Here is a 22,779-nt window from a genome sequence, read left to right on the forward strand (position 1 = left end):
GATTAAGTACTGGGATAACACAGGTCAAAAAAAAGTAACGTACTATACAAGAAACATACACACAGTTAAACTTAAAAGAAGCAAAACCCAATGAAAATTACATACTTTATTTTTTTTAAACAACTGAAATAGTTTTTATTCAAGAAAAGCCAACATTACATATCTTCATAGAAAAAAAAAAGACATTTGGGGAGGTCAGAGAACGCTACAGTTTAAAATGATGAAATGTTACAGCTTGCACACCAAAATTAAAAATGAAATGAAATTAAAAAAATGAAATGGTTACCAAAGTAATGCAGGTCAAGGGATCAAAGGTGAAGGGTCACACATTATTAAAAAGAAATCCAAAAGGGCGTCTGCATCAAGATCTCTGCAAAACAAAGGAGCTTCAGTGAGTAAAACTAATACCTTCCATGGAATCACATCAAAGCTCTCGCAATTCACACCCAGCACACGGCAGCACCCGCCGGCCGTCCTGCTCCCCCCAGGCACGCTGAATTGCAAGGTGCCTGCTGCAGCAAGCCCTCCTGCACCCACGACCACCCCGGCTATGGACGTCAACTCCTACTTCTAGCAGCTTTTTTTCTACCCTTTGGGTTTTTTTGTTTGTTGTTTTTATTTTTTAACCTCCCTGTAGAATAGTTTCTACAAGTCTTTCCATTTCCATATTGCTGCATCAGTTTCTTATTAGACAAAATGTGTTTTCAGAGCTCGGGATAAAAACCAGCAGGGCTCACGTGCTGGCACTGTGCTGCACAAAGCATGCAGTCCAGCTCCAGCGCTGACAGGTTACCTTCAGCAGGTCAGAACCCAAATGGCTGCCAATACAACTTTTAGATCACCTCTTTGCAGGGTAAGCATTACATGCTCTTTTTCAAGAGTTTGCTGTATTCATTGTAACTGTGGAAATATAGTCATTATTGACACACACGCACACCGAACTCCTAACATCATAATGTATTGGTTTAACGCTACAATAAAAAAGTAATTCAAATGTGGTTACCAAGACAAAGGCCTCTACTCCTGGAATTTCAATTACACAGAAGCTATAAAAAAACCTTTGGTACCCATTTCCAAGCAAGATGCAGTCAATTATCTATACTAAATTTATGCAGAGCATGTAATATTTACATCAGATAACTTCAGGAGAAAGACACCCACCAAGGGCATTACATCCCTTTTCATTTCAGCGCCTCTCCCCCTGTCTGGCAAGGCATTAAGTTTTGGGAGTCTTTTGTCTGGACCAAAACAGCTTCATTCTCGAAGCCAAGAAATAAACCCACCCCACAAAACTGTGTCTTCCTAAGGTAAAGAAGCCACCGATGACAGAAAATCTCCTAAGTTGAAATGCAGTGCAATGACCTAATTTGCCCGGACGTTTTTCCAGAACACACACTGCATCTTTCTGCATTGCTCCTGCTTTACATGCATCACAGTCAAGAACCCACTGGAGAAAGTGGGAAGGTCTGTATTTTTAACACACCCCCCCCCCCAAGCAGCAGCGTCTGGCAAACCCTCCTGCTAAAGTTACTGCCACGTGTTGGAGTTAAAACCAAGTTCTTGCCGTTACTTCCAACACTCATCAGTTCCAACTTTTGTGAACCCAACCAAAAAGTCAGCTTTTCTGCTGTTATTTCACCCACGTGCAGAGGCTGGGTCCTTTCATTACGATTTACCCTACCAATTTGTAAGACAACCTCATTTTGGAGGGAAGTGATTTGGAAACCAAGTGACTCGGAAATAATTCAACAACAAAGACACCAATTTGCAGTGACTCAGCAGCTAATTAAGTCCGGACGGCATTAACTGAGTCACATGGTCAGGAGGAGCCCACAGCTCAGGAACTCCTCGAAGGTGAGAGATGGGGACCTGAACACGGTCACCCCGCATCCCCAGGCACGAGCCTGGGGCTCCCTCCCGCCTCCTCAGGTAACACAAAGTGTGCGTAAAGGCGAGTTTTAGGTAACTCCCAGAACGTTTTACCGGTGGGATGGCAACTGACGGGCATTAAATGCGGGGCAGTCCCACAAAGCCCAACACCTCACCCGCATTTTGCTAACTCCGCTCTGCTGTACACCGGCCAGCAAACAGCTCCCCGCTCCTGGTTTTATGACCCACAGCCCCATTTGTAAAGAGCTGGGTATAGACGCCAGTCCCAAAGGAATGGACGCAAAGACTTTTTTTTATATTTCTCCCCTAGTGCAACAGATTTCTCCCCCCTCCCCCTCTCTCCCCCCAGGTACGCTTCATTCCCCCCAATGATCACTCCTTTTGCAGAAAACAAATCGGGTTCACTCTTAGTCCTTTTTCTTACGTACTACCCCTGCATAAAATCTTCGCTTTTATTGGCACTAATTTTTCCTTCATATCTAGTTGTTCTTTTTCATCTAAATCCCCTGGTTTTCCTCTTCAAAATGAAACAGCCACCCTTGGAAGTAGCGAACATGAGACAGAGAAGACAGGATTTCAATCACTTACAAAATATAATATCCTTAGTTTCCATTCATTTGACAAGTGAACCAATTCATTTGTGTTTATATATGCCAGTCCCTGGCAGAGAGACACTTCAATTGACTTTGTAAATTGACTTTGTTGTAACATTTTCCTTGTAAAATGCGTTACAAAGCACAACTTGCGTAACACACCAGCAAGTATTTTACTCAGTGCTGGGCAAGCCAGAGACCCAAATACATGACGCAGTGATACCTACCACTACTGTTGATGTTCCTGTAAACAGCTAAATAATAATTTCATTAATGCCCTCTGCCGATTCTCTCACATTTGAAGAAGGGTTTACATAACTGGTAACTCCAACTTCTTATTTCCCCTACATCCACATTCTCTTTTGATACTATACTTCAGAGTAACCACATACCATTAAAAAGGATGAGCCCCAACAGATGATGCAGGTTAGGAAAAACACACCAGGTTAATCAATTGGATGAAATAATATTCCACCTTATTTTCCCCACATTCCTAGAGCAATCTATGATTTTTTTAAATTGTGCATTATTGTGTATACACTAGACAAAGGATTGAGAGCCTGCTCTTACAGAGAAGAACAGATGTCTGGACATGCATTTGTTGCTGCTAAACTACGGTTGTCTACACGACACACTTTCAGTAGAGGAGCCTTGCCTGACATGACAAAAACCCAGAAAGTCCCTTCCATCTGAAGTAGACACTTCAGTTTGCTGGGAGGTTTCGTCCTTGTACCCAAGAACTGCTCTCGTCTGCTCTCTGGCTCGGTGCAGCACACAAACCAGTACATCCGCTTCCCAAATAACACAAACACAAGCGGCTGCATCTCTACATACAGGAGCACCGGGAAGCCCAAATAGGAGGCACGGCCACGGGAGCACTCAAACCAAACTGGACCGATTCCACTCCAAACTAATTGCTAGAAAAAGTTTCAAAATTTGTAAAAATAGTAAGAGGTATTTCGACAGGTTACTAATGTCAAAAAGCCAGTGAGTTAAATACCATCAGCATTTTATACTTTGTATAATATGCTAAAACTAATTATGAAGTAATTTTTTTCTTCAGCTGTCATTAAGTGTAAAAAAGTTAATTTCATTCATTCAATTGAATTCACTTGGGAAAAAAAACCCCAACAAACAGGAGGGCAGTACATTATCCAAAACAATACATTTCATCTGTTTGCTACGCTTTACAGGATTCAATCTGGTTCCAGGACACCAACACATTAACTGAACAGAACTGCAAAATCAGCCATTTTTAAAGACTTATCGTTATACAATCACAACATCAGTCCTAACACTAACAAAAGGGAAGGAAAAAAAAAAGTCAGATTTTCCTAAGAGGAAGATGAGGAATCTCTCTCTATTAGAGCATGAACAGCATAGCAGGTATTACTGCTTTTGTTTAAAATTGCCAGGAACAGTAACCTTTCAATTCTGCTAAATCACCGAGCCTGCTCACAACATTTACTAATTATGTAAACATGACTGAGAAACTGCAAAAGCAAAGCCACTAGCAGATTTTCTGCTTTGTATATTAAGCAAAGCACAGAATTTCATTAATTTCACAAAATAAACCCATAATGAAGTGCTTCTGTTAAAGAGAAATTTCCATCTCGTTCACTGATTGGCCTTAAAACCCTAAGTATGCACGCAGTGAGAAAAGCCGCCCACCCGTGCTAGACAGCATCAGTCAGGTGTACAAACAGTTTACTCCTGACTCTGCTCTAGTCAGGGTGTAAACGTTATTTCCTTTTGATCTTTCAGAGCCACTGCTTCTCCTTTAAAGAAAAGTGGGTTTTCTTACATTTCTGTTGCTGGCCAAGGGGATGGACACACTTTGGAAAGCACGCTACCAACGGCTGGTAGAGCAAGCATCCAACTAGCTAGCGACAAACTCAGATGGGACATCCCTTTCCCAGCTCCAACGGCTAGCAGAAGACCACCGCCACTGAAACAAAGGACTTGAATCAACACCGACGTTCTTGATTTTACAGGTGCTCTGGCTGTTCCAGCACTTGGCAAACATGGTGCCCTCAACTAGGCACTTTCAACTAGGCACTTCCTCTCAGTCACAAAACCTTATGTTAACTTGGTTCAGCCCCCAACTCGGCACAAACCTAAAGGCAACGCTGCGTGCCAGACCAATGGTGGCGGGAGGAGATGCCATGTCAGAAGTGTGCACAAGCCGGACTGTGACCGCTTCCCCACTACTGCTCCAGCAGAGGATCATCAGGTGGAACAGAAAGCAACAAAACTTCTCATCATAGCATTTGCCAATACCACCGTAATATTTTATATTCCGTGATCACATGGGTAGTAGGCAATTAGTCAAAATTACATATTCTTATTGCTCGTGAGAGATCACAGAGCCGATGCAGACAGCGAAGATGTTCCAGCTTTGTAAGAGCTCGGCAGCCGCAGAGCTCTCATTGCAATGGCCAGCCTCTGGCTTCGGGAAACTCTGCGCTTAAGCAAAACACATCTGAATTAACTTGACCTTAATGGAAAGCATTAAACAACATATACTGAACAACTTTACAGTCCTCAGGAAACTGTAATGAGCACTGTTGCTTCTCCAGAGAGTTTTGCCATCTTGATGGCATATCGCAGAGGGGATGCTGTGACCTGGACAGACACCCCCTTTCTTCCTCGCTCTGACTGTGGTGATGAAAAAAGCTGATCCCATACACTTGCTCCAACCCATGAATTTATAACACATTAAGCTGCTTTGGTAAATGAGGTATGAACTGGTACAGTAACGTAGCCCAATGTTACAATACACCCTACTGTCCAGGGCAGCCTTAAAACAAGCAGGTGTTTTAAGTTTTCAGACATAGGAGTTAATTCTAAATGGCACTTGAAAGCATTTACAAAAAAAAAAAAAAATAGTAGTAGTAGTATGCCATACTGCTCCGTCTTTACCCGGAGTGGTACTTTGATGAACAAACTTGTGATGACAGGAGCCATGCCAGTAACTGGCTGCCTGACACTTATCTGCCAGGGGGCTGAGGGGGAATTGGAGTAGCAGGTGGCAGGCGACGTATCGCTTTCACCTACTCCTTGCTAGTGTTTCATAGCATAATAGCCAGACCAAATGCTCGAGACTCACTTCCCAAATCAGTCTAGGTCCCTTACGTCCCTCAGGCAATTCTCCAAACCTTCAAGATCTTCTCTGCGCTTTAGAGAAAAGACAGAAAATAACTTGATGTCAAGCGGAAGAGGAGAATGTCGCTGTCGTGCAAGCAAAGCAAAAATGCAAGACCACATCAGAGATGTCAGTGAGCATGCAACTCAAGGTCCCCAACACAGCATCGTTAAAGAACTTCTTCTTATGCTAAATAATGCTCAAATAGAGAGTTTTGTTATTGCACTTATTTGCATACTACCAAGCAATACCTAAGGCTGAAATTTGTAACAAGTTGATGCTAGATGTCACACTAGAAAACAGGGCATTTCTGTCTTGCCCCTCAAGAAAAGCCTAAGCACACGAAGCAATTACTATTGGTTTTTTCTACTGTGGAAATTCTGGGCTTCTCCCAACAGAGAACGTAAATATAGAATACTGTCAGAAACAAAAGCCCTAGGTAGCATTTTACATTTCCAATGTTTAACTTTTTCCTTCTTTCTCAGACTGTGTCATTAAGTTTACAAGGATGATTAATGACTGCGTCTGCCAACTCCACTAATGAAAGGCATCTCTGCTCAAAGCCACAATCCCGCTTTTGGCAAGCACCATGCAGAGACAAGGTTATTCCGACACCCTTGAGCCCCTGCACCCACCGTACCGCTGAGAGCACAGCAGCCTGGGAAGCTCCCGGTTCCCGGATAACCTGGTCACTTGACAGAAAGAAGCAGGATGCCTTTCCTGCGGACAATGTCTCTTGCTGCCCAAAGCAATTAGCAGTTCAGAAGCTAGCGACCTTTGCCACCTGCGTTAGTGGACAAGGCACGAGGAGCGCCGACAGCCGCCAGGCGAAGCAGGAGCTCAGCCGAGCGCCCAGACGGACAGGCAGACAGCCGGCTCTGCACAGCGGTGCTTTGGGACCATCCGTCCCGCTCCTCGTGGAAGGGACCCGAGACCCAGCGCCCCCGAAATCCACCCTCGGTGCGCACCGCGAGCACGCCGAGCAAGCTACAAGCGGCACTGCTATGGGAAGTCTTTGCTCCATTCGCTTGCTAAAGCCAAGCCAGATCTGCATTACACAAACACTAAAACGGTTCAAAATGAACGACAACTAAAACCCAAGAGCAAGGAACTCTGTCAAATGCACAGAGCGTTTGCAGAATTTTCTGGCAATTAACTGATTTGTCCTAACGTGAGAAATCGTATGAAAAACCCCTTTCTATCCTCCCCCAGAGCAAGAGAAATAAGCACACACGCACTTTCACAGGCATCTCAAAAAATGTAAATCTGTAATTAAATTGCTTGGATTGCTTGGCTAAACTTATGATTTTGTATCTCTGGTTAAAAAAAAAATTGAATTAGAGGGAACACTTCCTTCACTAGGAAATATAAAACCACTATAAACTTGATTTAAGACAAGATGACATCTTGATATGGAAATATATTTCCATCAAACATTTCAGTTAAAACTGCATAATCTGACGGAAAGCAAACATCTCAGTAACGTGTTCTAAGAATTTTTAAATGCTCCATTTCTCTTGCTGCTCATAGCATTATTTTACTAAGTGTAAAGTCAACCACGACCTATTCAGCTCTCAAAGGATATTGTTTCTCCATCCCAGTTACCCAATCCAGAGCAACATATGACCATTATCCTCAATCTGCAGATGAAAGCGCTCAGAAAAAGTTATTTGCGGCGTTCCCATGGCGATGCCCTGGTAGAGGAAAGAACAAACCCCAGCTGCTCCCTGACCTCCGCGTTCAGCCTCAGCAGCAGCTCATTTGCAGATACAAGGCAATCATCAGCAGACCAAGCCTACGCATCACCGTGCAACTCTGGCCCTTTATGCCACCCACCAGCCCCAGTGGCTGAAGATACATCTGCACTTTATTTCAAGGACCCACAGATGCATACAAAGGCCATGTTTAAGTTTCCTTGAAATATCCCAAAAAAAGGAGCAGAAAGAGGGGTTTGGAAAGTAGCCAGGTCGCAGCTGGGTTAGAAGGGCCGGCGCCGGCCACCCCTTGGGACACATCCCACACCGCATCCCACCACGCTCACACTCCGGAGAAGTCTACGGTGAGACCGGACATCTGTGAGTTTGTCCAAACACACACAAGTTTGAGGGAGGTCAACAATGTCACAGACATATTCAGATCTGTAAGTTATTTTACGCATTTTATTTTCTTTTATACTTTTTAACTAACCTCCCTATCCATGAGACACCTTGCAAGCAGTACCCATGATCTTGAAATTAACACAAAGATTCCGGAAGTACCACTGTATAAAATACATCATCTTCGTTTGTATTTTACAACTCACGCCTTCACCAGCATAGACAGAACACCTGTGCACTCAGACGAAAACTTACATTCCCTTAGGAATGACTCTGAAATGTAGTCCAACATTATTATTCAATTATACCATAAGAAAAATTCAAGTATTATAACAGTGAACAGAATTAAACTTCCAGGTTGGGGGTGGGGAGGGAAATAAAATCTGTAAGCTAAGCTCCCTCCTCCCCCATAATTAACACAAATTTTCCAAGACTTCATCTAGGCATAAGATTCTGCTTTTTTTTTTTCTTTTCTTTTTTTGCACGCCTCTGAGCTAACGAGGCCAAAAATCTCTGGCCACAAGCTCTTCCTTTTAAATAATGCAATAGGGAAACTGAAACCGACATGCCACATACACTGGCAGAGGCAGTGCCAGTAATAACCCATGTAGAGAACCAGCTCCTTGTCCCCACTGCGTGGCAGCCACAGTGACAGATTTTGGAGGAGAGAGAGATATAAATGAGTGTGACAAACTTGACATTTAAAAAGACAGAAGTGGGTTGGGTTTGGTTTTTCAACATACTAGCTCATGATTTGTGATTATTAGCAAACAATCCATCTCGAATTAAGGTATGAGACAAACCTACACCAGCAATATGCTGGCAAGCACCACCAAAACCATTCACTTCCCCCTCTCCAGAATGCCGACATGTCCTGCAGAAGGAAGGCTATGCTCCCCAACTTTTCTTCTAGCTTAATACACCTCACAAGCACCTACGCCTTCCCGTCTGTATCATGCTTCTGAATAATAAAAATTTTCAGCTATGTGATTAACTTCATGTGCCACATTCTGTACCCTGGCAGGCTACACACACCAAACATTGTTCAAAAAGAAAAGCTGAAAGCCTGCATGTGTAAACGTATACACAAGGCTCTAAACTAGGGACAACAGAAATACTAGAGAAAAGTGACTAAAAACTAACAAGCTGTTCCCAATAACAAGGAGCATCATTCTGCCACAGACTCGTGCGGAGAGCTTGCTTTCTCAACTGTCTTTGTCAAAACATCATCTTTTAGAGCCACTGGAATTGCTATTACTCCATGCCCCATTCCCATTAGTATAAACGCTATCACAGAATAAATGGCAACCCACGTTTTCTACAAGTCACATTTCAACTCAGATGACCCAAGACAAAAACATCTACACAGAAGACCCAATGCCAGCAACTCTCCCCAAAACCCGATTAATTCTGTCACGGTACTTAGTATGTTAAAAACATATACTTGACTTGAACTTTCAGACAAAAGCAGGGGGGAAGGGGTGTAATGGACTCTGACCTTGAAAAATACACACATGAAGTGATCCGTACTTGATTCTGCGCTCAGCAAATATACACATGAACTGATCCATATTTGATTCTGCACTCGGCTTGCCACTTGCAGTCATTAAACTCGTGGGTACAGGTTTTGTTAATGCGTTTAGACGTTACAAACGATTGATTAGAGGGACAAGAATAGTTAGCTAGCAACAGGCAGATACTAACTGGAGTTTTACAGTAGCTTCTCAAAGTTGACTGCTGCTATTATTAAATGATTCACACAAATATGGCAAAGGTACTGTAAGACAGTGCTACTGGAAACCAAAACTACACTGGGTAGGTATACCCACTATACTACGTGGGTATTGCAGTGTAACTTCCAGCTTTGCTGCCCAGAAGGAATAAAGGCAAAGGATCGTAGGCCTATTTGGATTGTTCTTCAACTTTACTTTGGTCCACAAGACACCTGAATTTTAAATACTTCTGTTTCATGTCAATGAACCCAACCATGAGGTATTAAGAGGAGATATGCAAACCAGCACATTCAGAGTAACTGGATTCCAGTATAAAACGTCCAATTCTGTGTGTCCCCTGTTCTTAACAGGACTTCTCAGATGGGAGCAAGCTGGTTATTTCTCAGGACCCCGTTTGGCAAACAAACACGCACTGACTTTTTGTTCACAAGTCTTTACACGCCGTAAGATAACATTTTGTTTAACATGGTACCAAAAGACCTATCTAATTTTAAACAATTTTGAAACATGTCAAGAGGATGGTACGAGATTTGACTCTTTGAGACCAGTGACATACACACACACAAGCAACAGACTCCTACTATACTAGTAGTCAGCTTCCACATTTGCTTTCCTAGTCTAGTTTAAACCTCACTTTCAACATGTAATAGGACTTTATTATTTGAACAACAGGTTCCAGAGCCAGCAAATTCATATTCTGTAACTTACGTGGTATGCTCTCAAAAAATAATCCATAAGCATCAAGTAAGCTGGTACATTTAAGAACAAATAAGAGATGTAACTACCTCATTAGTGTTCCAGCGGTGCCTCTCTTTCGGTAAACTTGAACATTTTGGTAGACATTCAAGCAGCTTCTTCGGTAAAAAGATTTTTACATGACTGCCATTGCTGTTCCCATGATCATCTAGAAAGAAGAGGAGACACGTGATGCATACACAGGACAACAGGCGGTTTCCACTAGGAGACCCTAGCTACGATGAGACTCGGAAACCCACCAGTTCACTTGTCACAGAGCAGGCAATTTGTCATTGCAAAGAAGAATATGGCTTTCTGTTGAAATCGCACCTTTATTTCAGAAATATAAACACAGTTTAATTCCTTGTGGTTGCAAAGTTTGAGAAGAGCTTTGATGGATTTGTGCATGAGGAGCCTGTGTGTGTGCTTACCTGTGCCTATTTCAGCTTATTATTTCCTTCGGTGACAAATTTTACAAGCAATAGCGACAAAATGTTAGAGAAGCTGTGACCACAACAGTATGACCTGCCAGCAAAGTCATAAATGAAGTTCACACTCGCCAGGATTTGCAAGTAAATAAGCAGAACCCCAGTACCTGCTATAATTTTGTCAAGCTGCAGCAGAAACGCAACTCAAGGTCTATTAGTTCATTTAAAACTAAAATGCGCTGTACCCATTAAAAACAGGTTACTTTTCTTTCCACGGACAGCTCAGAAAGCGAATGCAGTTCCTCAACTGGAAAGTAAGGTAGAGGGATGGAAATCTTCCTACCTCACCACACCCAGGGGTCGCAAAAGCAGAAATACTGCAGAACACAAAATTATTATTTTTTGTTGCTAAAAACGTAAAAGGTGCATCAACTGCCCTTAAAAAAACAACAAAAAAGAGACCCCAAAACCCTTTAAGTCCAACAGCAGCCCGCGTAAGTCCCAGAATCATTAACTTCATTGTGCCTCTCTATCCTCCCTCCGACACCGCCTAAAGAATCACAGCATCCACGAACGGTGCATATACAGATCACATCAGTCCCCGCAGAAAAGGGAACCGGAGTGGCAGGATAAGACATCCCAGCCACACCACAGGAGTTTTACTACTACTTCTAAAACCCACCATCTCTGCCTGCTTCCACCATTCTCACGCTTTGCGTGACAGATACTGGGCAGCAGTATACGAGAAATACACTTATTCATTGGCATTTTAGCCTACAAAATTCATTTACAGTCATCTCCCATTTGGAAGCGTACAGAAAAAAGGATATTAACTTTTTCCTTTTACACATCTCATCATTTTGTGTCATTAAACAGGTGCCAGCATCATGATAAAACTCCTCTGCAATTACATACGATACGGAAATTTCCCATGACCTGCAGCAAACCCTGAGAGAACCTGTCCCGCAATCATTTTAGAAAGCAGGCGAAGAGCGCAAACCAGCAGCTAGACAACCCTAGTATTTTTAAAGCTTGATTATACTCTTGGATGTGTCAAGTTCAACAATATACATGCTGTTAAATCAACTACTCGTGCAAGCACAGCAGATGAGTTTACAAGATAAGCAGCGATGTGTATGATAAACGTGAGCTGCTCTATAATTTATGAGTCCTGCGTGCTCCCTGAGTTATTGGGAACTTTACTGTACGACTGCGTTAGACTAAATCAACAGGGTTGCCAGTTTCATACTTCTTCCCGGGCAAACGAGCAGTCGGGCAGCACTGATCCTTGCTGAACTGATAAAGAAATCAGGAAGAAGGTTGTCTCAATTATTATTTTTTTTGTATACTATTCCAGGATTTCTAGCTTGACGTTGAGTATCTCAGACCGTTACTCTACAGGGCTTTTTGGCCACATCTTCCCAGTCAATGTTCCACACGTGTGGCCGTCACCTTTGTTACCTCCCACCGCCTCTGGCCGCTCAAAGCCTCACAAACACGCATGTCGAGACACTTGGGGTTATCCACAAGACACCAACTTACTTGGGGCAAAGAATGGAGCCAGACAGGGCCCTGCTGCAACAGCAGCCCCACGCCATTCCCACCTGTACTTTCAGATCTGCCATCTGATTTAGCCGGTACCTACTTAACATTCCCTGCATTCATTTTATACCGTTTTCATTTCTCATTCAAAATATTGCATTGCACTACATTCAATTCATTAAGGCGGCAAAGTATTTTACAGCACACATTATTGCTTTTATCAGCCAAACTACATCCCCAGTTACATCTCATCAGCTTATTTTCCATGGGCACATTTTAATTGACATTAATTGTATTACTTCCCCTTACCTCCGTATCAGTCAAGTCCTCTATCATTCATTCCATTATTTTGCAGGGCTGGCAGACCTCTAATTATTCAGCTCGTTTTATTAACTTTCTTCCACTGTCATCAATTATCAGTATTATTAATCCAGAAAGTGCCTATGGATAATACATCCCCTAAAAAATGTTTTGGTAGAACTTATTAGAACTTGCTGACTCTAAACCTTCCAATTCCTGTTGTTAGCATCTCATACCTTTGTGTTATTATAGCAATGGAAGGTCATTTTCATCATCCTGTAACGTGACTACATCTCACGTAGGCTTCCCTTTTCTGTGGCTAACAATGACACTTCTTTCCAAAAAATCCCCAACACGGAAAACAACAACTGCCACCTGCCTCAATCTGACAGGCTTTTCGTTAAAGAATCCTCTATCTGCATGGTCAGAACGACACCCAATAATCACATTATGGGAAGTGAATCCTAAATTCAACGACCTCTAAACAGATTTGACCTTGGAAAAGGACGGAGTTGGCCAACCAGCTACGAGGATTAAAAGCAAGAAAGCACCTTGCCCCAAACGATGCGCACGCACTTGCTTTAAAACTTGCTTCTCTACCCGCTGGAATCATTCATGACGTATTCCCAAACGGAGGAAAGTCTATGCAGGTAAGATGGGGAAGCCAGGCACAGAAGAGGAGGATTGGTCTCCCAGCTGCACCAATGGTGCTGGCAGACCTCGGTCACCCCTGGACCTCCACCCCGTGACTCGGCCTCCTTTGTCCAAGCATCTGCCATCAGCAGATCCCCAAGCATCACACGGGATTTGTCACCCCCACCTACAGACTGGCTACTGAGAGTTCACGTTCCTCCAAATCCACCACTGCTTTGCTACTCAGGTTCCTCACAAATAAAATCACAATCATTCAAACTAAAACACATAAATCTTTAGGGAGGTGGAGCAAAAAAAAGTGGTTGCCCTTTGGTTTGAATCAAATCTGTCATCTCTAGTCAACCTGACGCACCCACTCCCCTACCACTGAGTCTTCTGATAAAGTCAGAGGAGTGAGAATCAACACTCCTCAGCATCCACACCCAACTTACAGAGCAGCCAGCACGTTCCAGAGGGAATATTTTACATTTATTTAGAACTAAAATTTCCTCTGTAGTTAAAAAAAGGAGCTGCAATTTCACAATGCTTATTTGATTTTACTGTGCAAATCCAGGCCAGATGTGTAATTGAACTTTCTTCCTCGCATTATTTTTGCTACGGGTGCGACTTATGACATTGTGATCTGCAAACCCATCCAGTGTCAATAAAAAGTGCTTTTGCAAGCAAAGCTGCACTTGCACAAGGAGGATTTGCCAGTAAAGCTGCATCGACATGGGGTTTTTTTTAGTGCAAAGCTGGCCACAGCTCAAAAACGCTTCCCCAGGCACGCACAGCCAATTCTGAAAACTACAATAAGGAAGCTATATACTAAAATATAGCGGCCTACAATGTATCTTGTTATAATTCAATACAAAAATCCAAAAATTAAGTTCCATTAGCAATCTTCAAGATTACTTATTAGCAAACCAGAAACTTGTGTAAAATTAAGAAAAGTACAACTATTATAAAGTTCAAGGAAAGTTCCATATTAATTATACCACATAAACCTTTCGTAATTTTATGGGTTTCTTCATGCTCCTTGCACTTTATCCTCCCAAGGGATGCAACATGGGCCATAAAACTTTAAAGCACACAACAGCAAATCACACAGCGAGTCTGTGCTCTACCCTCGCTCTCCAAACAATCCCTCCTTCCCCACACCCCCCCTCCTTCCCCCCCCCCCTTTAACTGGTTCTTAAATCTTCTGTGATCCAGGAGGTGAACTTAGACCTGTAGACCATTTAACTACTGCAGTTTATCAATATAACGTATAATTGGAGAATACAGAAATGGCTCAATGGATGTTGATCAACTGCTGATTTGCAGACAGTTCTATACTGAAAATAAAGAATAAGCCTATAAAATCACAAACACAAGTTTCATAAACCCATTATTACGAAGTAGTAACTTAGGGTTGGCCATCTTCTTAACTACCGCACAATAGGTAAAAGGTGTTTAAACGTTACAAATAGGTGCTTTCGTATAAAACAAACGGCTAAAGTCACAATGTAATTATTAGCTACTTAAATGGAACGGGAGGGCATCAAGTTAACTGTGACACCACTCACCACACTGCTGTTTAAGCAGCAGAACCAAGTAAATACAGTTCAGAAGTGGCACCTGTACGAACACAGTCAGCGTAGGCTACGCAGTCATCCAGTCTTTGGCGTAACGCAGTATTAACCCATGCCCCAGCCCTCCTCACAAGGAAAATCACAAACACGTGCCTTAGGTAAGAGAACTCAGTAGTAATTACATCGATACCCAACGCCAAGGCACCGACTCCACTGTCCTTTCTTTGGAGCTGTGCTTCTCAACCCTATTGGCTTTTCTGAAACTCTTCCCCTTTGTAAAAAGCTACTCTTCTAGTATCTTACTTTTCTGAAGATGATATACGAAGAGATAGACAAAAATGAAATCAAGATACCTAGGATTTAGTAAAGAGAAATTCAGGGTTTTTTACATATTTGTATTTCCCATGTATTGGTTTGGCTCTGCTAGGTCCCAAGCCATGGGTGGGAGTATGAAGTTCCCTTGAGGTCCTACATTCTTTCACTTGCTGACCTCCAGACACAGACAAAAAAAGTAACTTTAATCTGGCAGAGTTGAATGCAAAGAATTATCCCCGATCCAAACATCTGAACGACTGGTATGCTATTTCTCAAAGTTAAAACTTCATTCCTGGCATTTTTAGTCAGTAAACAAGTGGCAATATAAGCAAAACCAACAGCTTTTGGTCTGTTTTCTAGAAATATTTGGACGATTACAGTTGTAAATCTCTTGGCAACAAAAGCAGATTTCTAAATATCAGTAGAGGGTGGCTAAGATGAGATAACCAGGTCCAGCTCTCCAGCACTGCTTCCCCAGCAGGGTTCCGCTGGATGCCAGCACTCAGCTCAGACACCGGCCGAGCAAAGGCATTCCTGATCCTTCACCGCCAAAGCTTCGGGCAGCCCCAGAAACAGCCTGGGGGCTGAGGGGAGGACACAAGGAGAGGGTAGACAGCTCGGGCAAAGGTAAAAAACGTGCAATGGGAGCAAGGGAGGACGAGACACAAACCAGCACGCGTGCAAGCTGTGACTGCTGCCTGCGGGGAAAACGGGAGGAACAAGGAAAACCAAAACGGATGAGGAGGAAACCATAGGAATGGTAGTAGTATCAAGGATGATCAACAAAATAGTTTTCCTCCAGTAAGTTATTGAATCTAGCCTAGCTTCTTGGAATATTTGTGATAAATACTTTGTTGCTATGATAAGCTCTACAAACCATTCTAAAACTGTAAGAAATACAAATATAGCTAAAATTCTGCTGCCACATATTACTGTCCCGGTTCTCCCCACCAATAATGCGCTACTTGTAAGCTATTTTATCCTTTTCACATAGCAGAAAGTTCCCTGACATTTTATAACTGAATTCAACTGAAACAACACAGTTATGTAAAACTGCACATGGTGCGTTTTGGGGAAGAGTTGATAGCACAATTCTTCTTAATGAAAGCCTACGTGCTGGTCGAGAAGGTCTAGTTTACACAATTAGCTATTTATTTCTTATGCTGTACATTTATCACTGTGCTCAGCGCTGAGGAGTCTACTTCCCCCCACCAACAAAACTGGCTCCTCTATTTCACAGGCTCCACTTTTCCTCTCCCTCCTTAGCAGGCGGTTTAAAGCACCCTGCTAACCACGCAAGAAAGGAGAATGTGGTTAAATTCAGAAGGTGCACAAGAGTAACTGTTTTACAAGCAATCTTTAGGAGCAGTAAAACAGTGCAGTCACTTCAACTTTCTCCTGCAGCTCGCAAGTGTGTTCATGCATGACTTTCACCGTGTTGCTTTTAAATATGACAAGTGCAACAGAAGGATTAGACCATTGCTCACTGTCGCCAACACTCACTTGTTTTAGACCCGTCATCAATTCCTTCATCCCTTGGTCTTCACTAAAATTACATCATCAAACTCAACGGCAACGAAACGAAGGCAAGATAGATATTATTGGTCAAGCCTAGCAAAGATAAACTACCCATTTGTACAGTTTTCAATCCTACAAATGTTCTCAACGCTACAAGCAGTTTTCCGGAAGCCCCAAAGTATTGGCTAAGCCTAGTGAAATTACTTACTCTGAGCCTATAGGCTGGCAGCCACCAGCCACAGATATTTTTACCCTCACCCCTGCCCCCCCCCCCCCACCCCACTATGAACAGTTTGAGTTTGGAAACCTACCTGGAGAGCTGTCAGGGAAAAAAAACAAAATCCTTGAACAGAAGATGCGACAAGAACAGGAGAAGGACACCGAGCTCTCCATTCCCAGCAATAATGGGAGTTTGCTCTTGCTCACCCAGTGTCATAACTGCTCCTCGGTACAAAGCCGCACCTTCAGCATCGCCCCAGGGAGTTGGCAGGTGCTGCACCCCAAAAAACTGGGGTTAAGACAGACGCCAGCACCCACAGGCTTACTTGCCTTTCAAAACCCACAGGGTTTAGAACAGGGTGAACACAACACAGGGCTGAAGGGGTGCAGGAAGCCACAGAAGGTGAAAACAGGATGTGAAGCAAGGGAAAAAGCCAACAAGAAACAACTCAGCAAGGTGTGGAAGAGGAAGCCAGGCAACACTGAAGATGCAAGAAGCTGCTGGAAGCACTGCATTTTAATTAACCGGCACTGTATTCCACAACGCACTCTACCAGCCTCATTTCACTCCATGGAAAGGTTTGGGTTTCTTTGGTTCCCCCCCCCACCCCCCCTGATATATTTGGTTTATTGAAGCACAGACAGAAGGGACACTAAAAAAGGAAGGTCACATTCCAGCTCTCTCTTTCTGAAGGCTGCCTGGACAGAGAGGTAGCATAGCTACTTCCCCTTCCTCCGATAACATACACCTTTGTAAGCAGGTCTTTAAGAGACTGCGTGTTTGAGAAGAATAATTTAAAAATATTAGTAACATAAAGTTAGCACCGCGCCCTGAAAGATTAAATTTCAAAAACATTTGTTTTAACCTTACTTGCACGTAATTCTTTTACTGTTTCCCAATACAGGAAATGAAATCTGAGTTACAACATCTGTAGGAAATCTTCCTACAGAAGTAGCTTTACAAACCCACACAAATAAATCAGAAAACCTTTGAGCCAAAGGGTTTTGGAAAATCATTAAGAAGAGATGTGGAATTGTATTAGAAAACCAGAGCTTTAAACAAGCCCCATGCCTTACATCTGGAATCTTGCGCATACCACAGTTATAATACCAAAAGTACTCAAAAAATTTGACCTCACACACACATGTAGTTCCTGCTGTTCAGAAAAGGCAAATCGAGTCCACTCTCTGAAACTGTCCTGCTGGCTGACAGCCCTCCGAGTGGGTCTAGAAGCTTCACCAAAAGGCAGTTCGCCTCTGACAACAGTAATTTTGGTAAAATCCCAACTGCTTGAAATTCAGCAAAAATTCTGGGGCAACGAGTGGACTGAGCCGAGCGTCAAACCCTGCCTCCTCACCGTGACAGTCCGATTTTGCCAAGAAGGACAGCAGTACGGAGAGCGCGGCACAAAATCCAATCCGTCACGCTCACAATAAGCTCAGGTTTGTTTAAGTAATAAAACGTTATGCAACACTTCCGCAGAGGGAAGTAAATATTTGCTGTTTAACAACCAAATCAAGAACGTTTTGTTTTCAAAAGGTATGTTGCCCAAACAGTCTCTCAGCATTCAATAATATTTGAATGCTCTAACTTCCTTCTCGGTCAGTATCAACAACATAGCCCAAACAGCTGCCAAAATCCCTGCCGCCATCCTCCCCCGGCACCCTCGGCTCCCAGGGGAGTTCCGAGGAGAAATTCCACCTCCTGCCTTTCCCACCTATTGACCCTGCCCAACTAACAGACATGAAATTCAACAACTGCATATAACCGAACTTAGCGGGCACAACAAATAAGGCACCCAGCTCCTGCGCCATTTAAATAACATGGGCACCGCTCTGCTTTAAAGCTATCGGTTTCAGATACCTGTCCACAAGAATACACAGAAATCTACAGAAAGGTTCTTGATGCACATTCTTTCTGTTTTGAACTTTTTAAAAAACTTCCTTTTTTGAATTTAAAGAAGAGCCCCGCACCCCAGTTGAGTTCAGAGCCCATTACAGCTGCCAAGATGGCACCTCCGAGCGTCAGTCCTCCCATTTCAGTTCAGACACGCAAAACGTGGCAGAAACTACAAAAGCCACAAACCCTCCGCCACGCAGACGGTAAGAGCTGCTCAGTCATGGAGCCCAACTCCATCCTGCCTAAAGAAACCAGAAAATAGGCAACTCACCCAAGTCTTCCAAGACGTGGAAATCTCTCCTGCAGCCAGGGAACAGAGAGGCCAGCCTCATTTCAAGCCCTCACCCACTGCCGAGGTTTTTCTGCTGCTAGCTGGGCACGAGAAGCCCCGACTGAAGCTTGACAGGGAAGCTCTAAGACCAGGCAGGTCTGCAGAGCTCTTCGTCGCTGTTCACGAGGTTCGCTTCTACTGTACTACTCTGGGCGGGTGGAGCAGATTGCTCCCCAATAAAAGCAGCGCTTCTCTGCGCAACTAACTTGCTAGCAGCCATTTACGATTGTTTTTTAAATATTAAAGTAACAAAACCCTCAAGCGACTTGGGTTCTCCCCTCCAGCATCAGTGTTACTGGTGAGACACTTGTCTTGAATCACGCTTTAAGATGACTCCCATTTAAGTTTCTGACAGGTGGAGTTTAAGTTTAAGGAATGAATGGTTTATATCTTGCCTCCTTGAAAATATACCACAGAACTAGGTCAGCGCGAGGAGCTGCTTACTACGAGAACAACACAGGCGCCAGTGCCGAGCCGAGGTGAAAACTCTCCGCTCCTGCCCGAGCGGTGCTGCCAAGCAGCGAACCAGCTACTGACCAGCCAAGTGAAACGCTGGTTTACGACACGGGATGGGCACCCTTAAACGCCAGGCACAAAAGTCCTTTCTCCAGCAGCTCGTGCACGGCACTACCGTACAAGAGCGAAGGCTGCTGCGGACCCACCTCTTCAGCCCCAACACGCCTCAAGGGCCCACAAAAATCAGCTACCAGTACGAAAGGTGGTAAAAATCGCATTAAATAACAAGCGTAAAGGCCAAAGTGCCTTTCAGGTCAAGGACCGCTGACCTGCACAGCTCCGTAAAGCCATGGCCTCGCAGCAACGAGTATTCTGAAACCGGTGCTTCACGTAGAAAAAACGTCACCGCCCACTGGCACAGGAAGCCCAAAAAGAGAATCAAGCCCAACGTGCTTTGGCAACAGCGCTTTCATCCAGTGAAGAACCAAAAGTTCACCATTTGAGCTACGAAGTCCAGACAGACGCTAATTCTCTTCTCACTTACGCCCCTGTTCACCAGTTGGCATTTTGCTACTTCAGTGGAGTTGATCATTTACTTCAACGCAAATGAGAAAAGAATGAAGCCCGGCGTTTTCCACACCACAGGAAAGATGGAACTAATGAATTTGGGAGCATCAAAGAGATTAATAAAAGACAAAGCTGACGATGCTCATCATCACCGCTACTACTTAAAACGTACATTCTTGTAGAGCACTCAGCCTTCACCAAGCTGGACAAGGCGCAGGCAAAATGCAAACCCAAGGCGGCCATGCCTACAAAGGCTCTGCAACTACTAAATGACGAGAAACAACCGAAAAAAGAGACGTTCCGACAGCACCTGGAGCAGAAACCCAGACAAAGAGATGGGCTAACGAGCCTTGTATCCCAAGAAGGGGTTTCCCGGTAAAGAGCGCAAACGGGTTAAAAGCGAGGAAGAGCGCTGGCTATAGCGGATGAGGAAAAAACGCCTCTTAGCCGGATGAAAGGTGGTTATTTGAGGTGCCCGACTACAAGCAGATAAATTCCCGAGGCGTCAGCAAACGTACCCCCTTTCAGTGACGCAACCGGTTACTTGCGGGATGCAAAGCATCCACCTCCCTCTCTCCTCCCGCCCCTATAAAATGGAGGCCCTGACACCGGGTACCGGTTGCGTGGCGCAACGCCACGCCAACCGAGGCCGCGGCCGAGCGGCTCCGGCCGCCGCACTCCCGCCAGGCTGCAACACAACTTGGGGCGACGGCCGGCCCGCTGCGCGATCCTCCCCCCCCGCGTCCGTCCGGGAGCGCCGCCGGCGTCCCGAGCCCTTGCCCCCGCCACCGGGGTCAGGAGTCCCCGCCGGCGCTTCCCGCCAGGCTGCTAGAACGAACTTTGCTTAAATAACAGAAAATATTAACCGCCACGCGGACGGGCCCCAGGACACCGACCCGCGCGGCTCCCCGCCGCCCTGCTCCCGCCGGACGGCCCCGCCGGGGCGGCGGGAGGGGGGTGGTGGTCGGGGGGGGGGGGGGGCCGGCCGCCGCGGGGCCGCGCACGGGCGGAGCAGCGCTACCCCCTTGCGGACGCGGCGCGCCCCGGCTCCCCGCCGCGCCGGTAACTTTCGGCCGGAGTTGGGCGCCCCGGCTCTCTCCGCCCCCCCCCCCCTCCATCCTCCCCGCCGCGGCCGAGCCCTCCCCTCGCTTCCCCCCCCCCCCCCCCCGCCCTCCGGGCCCGCCGCTCGCCGGGCGGCGCCGCTCCCCTCCATTCCGTTCCGTTCCGCCCGCCCCAGCAGCGCCCACCCCCGGCCCGCCCGCTGCCCGCCGGCGCGGAGGCCCCGGTGCGGCGGGGCCGCGGACGAGGCCGCCCCGCTCGTGACGGGCGCGCGCCCGCGAGGCACGTGCGCCGCCGCCGCTGCCGGGAGCCGGGGGGGGGGGTGGCGGGGGCGGCCCGGCACGGCGTGACCCCCGGGCGGCGGCAGGCCCAGGCCGGCGGCGACGAACGGCGGCCCGGAGCCCCGCGCCGCGCCCTGCGCCGGCCTCTGCCGCCGCAGCCTCCATGTTGGCGGCGGGCGGGCACGTGCCGGCGGGCGGCGGGAGGCGTGCCCGTGCCCGTGCCCGAGCCCGTGCCCCGGCCCCGGCGCCACGCGGCCTGCCCGCCGCACATGGCCTGCCCGCCGCCCGCCGCACCCCCCCACCCCCCACCCCGCCGGGCCGGCCCAGCCCGGCGGGGGCGCCCGCCGCCGCCAAACTTCACGCCGCGCGGCCCGGGCCGGCCGCCGCCGCCCCGCGGCGGGGGCAGAGGCGCGGGGCGGCGCGGGAGGCCCGGCGCGCCGACAGCCCCGCGGTGGTGGTGGTGGTGGCGGCGGGCAGGCCCGGCCCGGCGGCGCGGAGCGGAGCGGGAGCCGGCCCGGCCGCGCTCTCACCTTCCGGCTTGTTTTCGGCAGCCATTTCCCCTCCGCGCGCCACATCCTCCTCCGCCTCCTCGCGACCGGGACCCAGGCGCGCGCCGCCTCCTCCCGCTGCCGCCGCCGCCGCCGCCGGGCCGGCCACCCCGCGCGCACGGCGCACACCCCGCGCCGCCCATTGGGGGAGCCGCCGCACTGACACCCGCGGCGGCCAATCGCGACGGGCGGAGGGCGGGCGCCCGGAGGGGATGGGCGCGATGGACAGCGCGCGCCGCCAATCGGAGCGCGGCAGCGCTTCAGTGACACGCGCCGCAGCCACTCGGCGGCCGCGCCGGGAAGACGAGGAGGGCGGCACGGGACGCTTTACTGACGGCCGCAGCGGCCACTCGGGAAGCGGCGCCGCGCGACTGACGGCCGCCGCAGCCAACCGCGCCGCGGAAGACGCGGGACGCGCCGATTGACGCACGGGCGCCGCCGGCGCCGGCGTCCAACGAGGCGCGCCCTCCGCCAGAGTGACCGCGCGCGGGGCCAATGGGGCGGGCGAGCCGGGCGGCCGCCGGCGCCACCGCCCCCAGCCCTATCCATTGGCTGCGGGCGGCCCCGGCGGGCGCACGCCCCCTCCGCGCCCTGTAACCCTAAACAAAGCCGCCGATTGGCGCGGCCGGCGGCCCGCTCGCCAATCCCCGCGCCCGCCCCGCCCCGCCCGCCCCCCCAGCGGGGGCAGCCCCGCGGCCCGGCCCGGCCCTTCCCGCCCTCCTCCCGGCCCGGCCCGGCCTCGCCCGCCCGGCAGCCGGGGCGAAGGGCGGATCCGAGTCCTCCCGGGGCGGGGCGGGGCGGGCGAGGGAGCCCGGCCGCCCTCCTCCACAGCCGAGCGAGGGCCGCGTTTACCCTTCTCCGGCAGCGCGGGGCCGAGGCGGTTCAGCTAGCCCAGGCGCTCCGGCGGGCCGGGCTC

The 22,779-nt window shown here is 47.4% G+C and overlaps 1 protein-coding gene across 1 annotated transcript in view; it reads right to left on the minus strand.

Moving 5' to 3' along the window:
- Nucleotides 1-22,779, minus strand: part of CAMTA1 (calmodulin binding transcription activator 1) — a 322,140-nt gene that overhangs the window by 280,507 nt on the left and 18,854 nt on the right. The window contains exon 3 of the mRNA XM_075027074.1: nt 10,243-10,361. Within this exon, the coding sequence (XP_074883175.1) occupies nt 10,243-10,361 (119 nt within the window). The remainder of the gene's footprint in view (nt 1-10,242; nt 10,362-22,779) is intronic.

The sequence above is a fragment of the Buteo buteo genome, chromosome 5 (genome assembly GCF_964188355.1).
Source record: "Buteo buteo chromosome 5, bButBut1.hap1.1, whole genome shotgun sequence".
NCBI classification, from domain to species: Eukaryota; Metazoa; Chordata; class Aves; order Accipitriformes; family Accipitridae; genus Buteo; species Buteo buteo.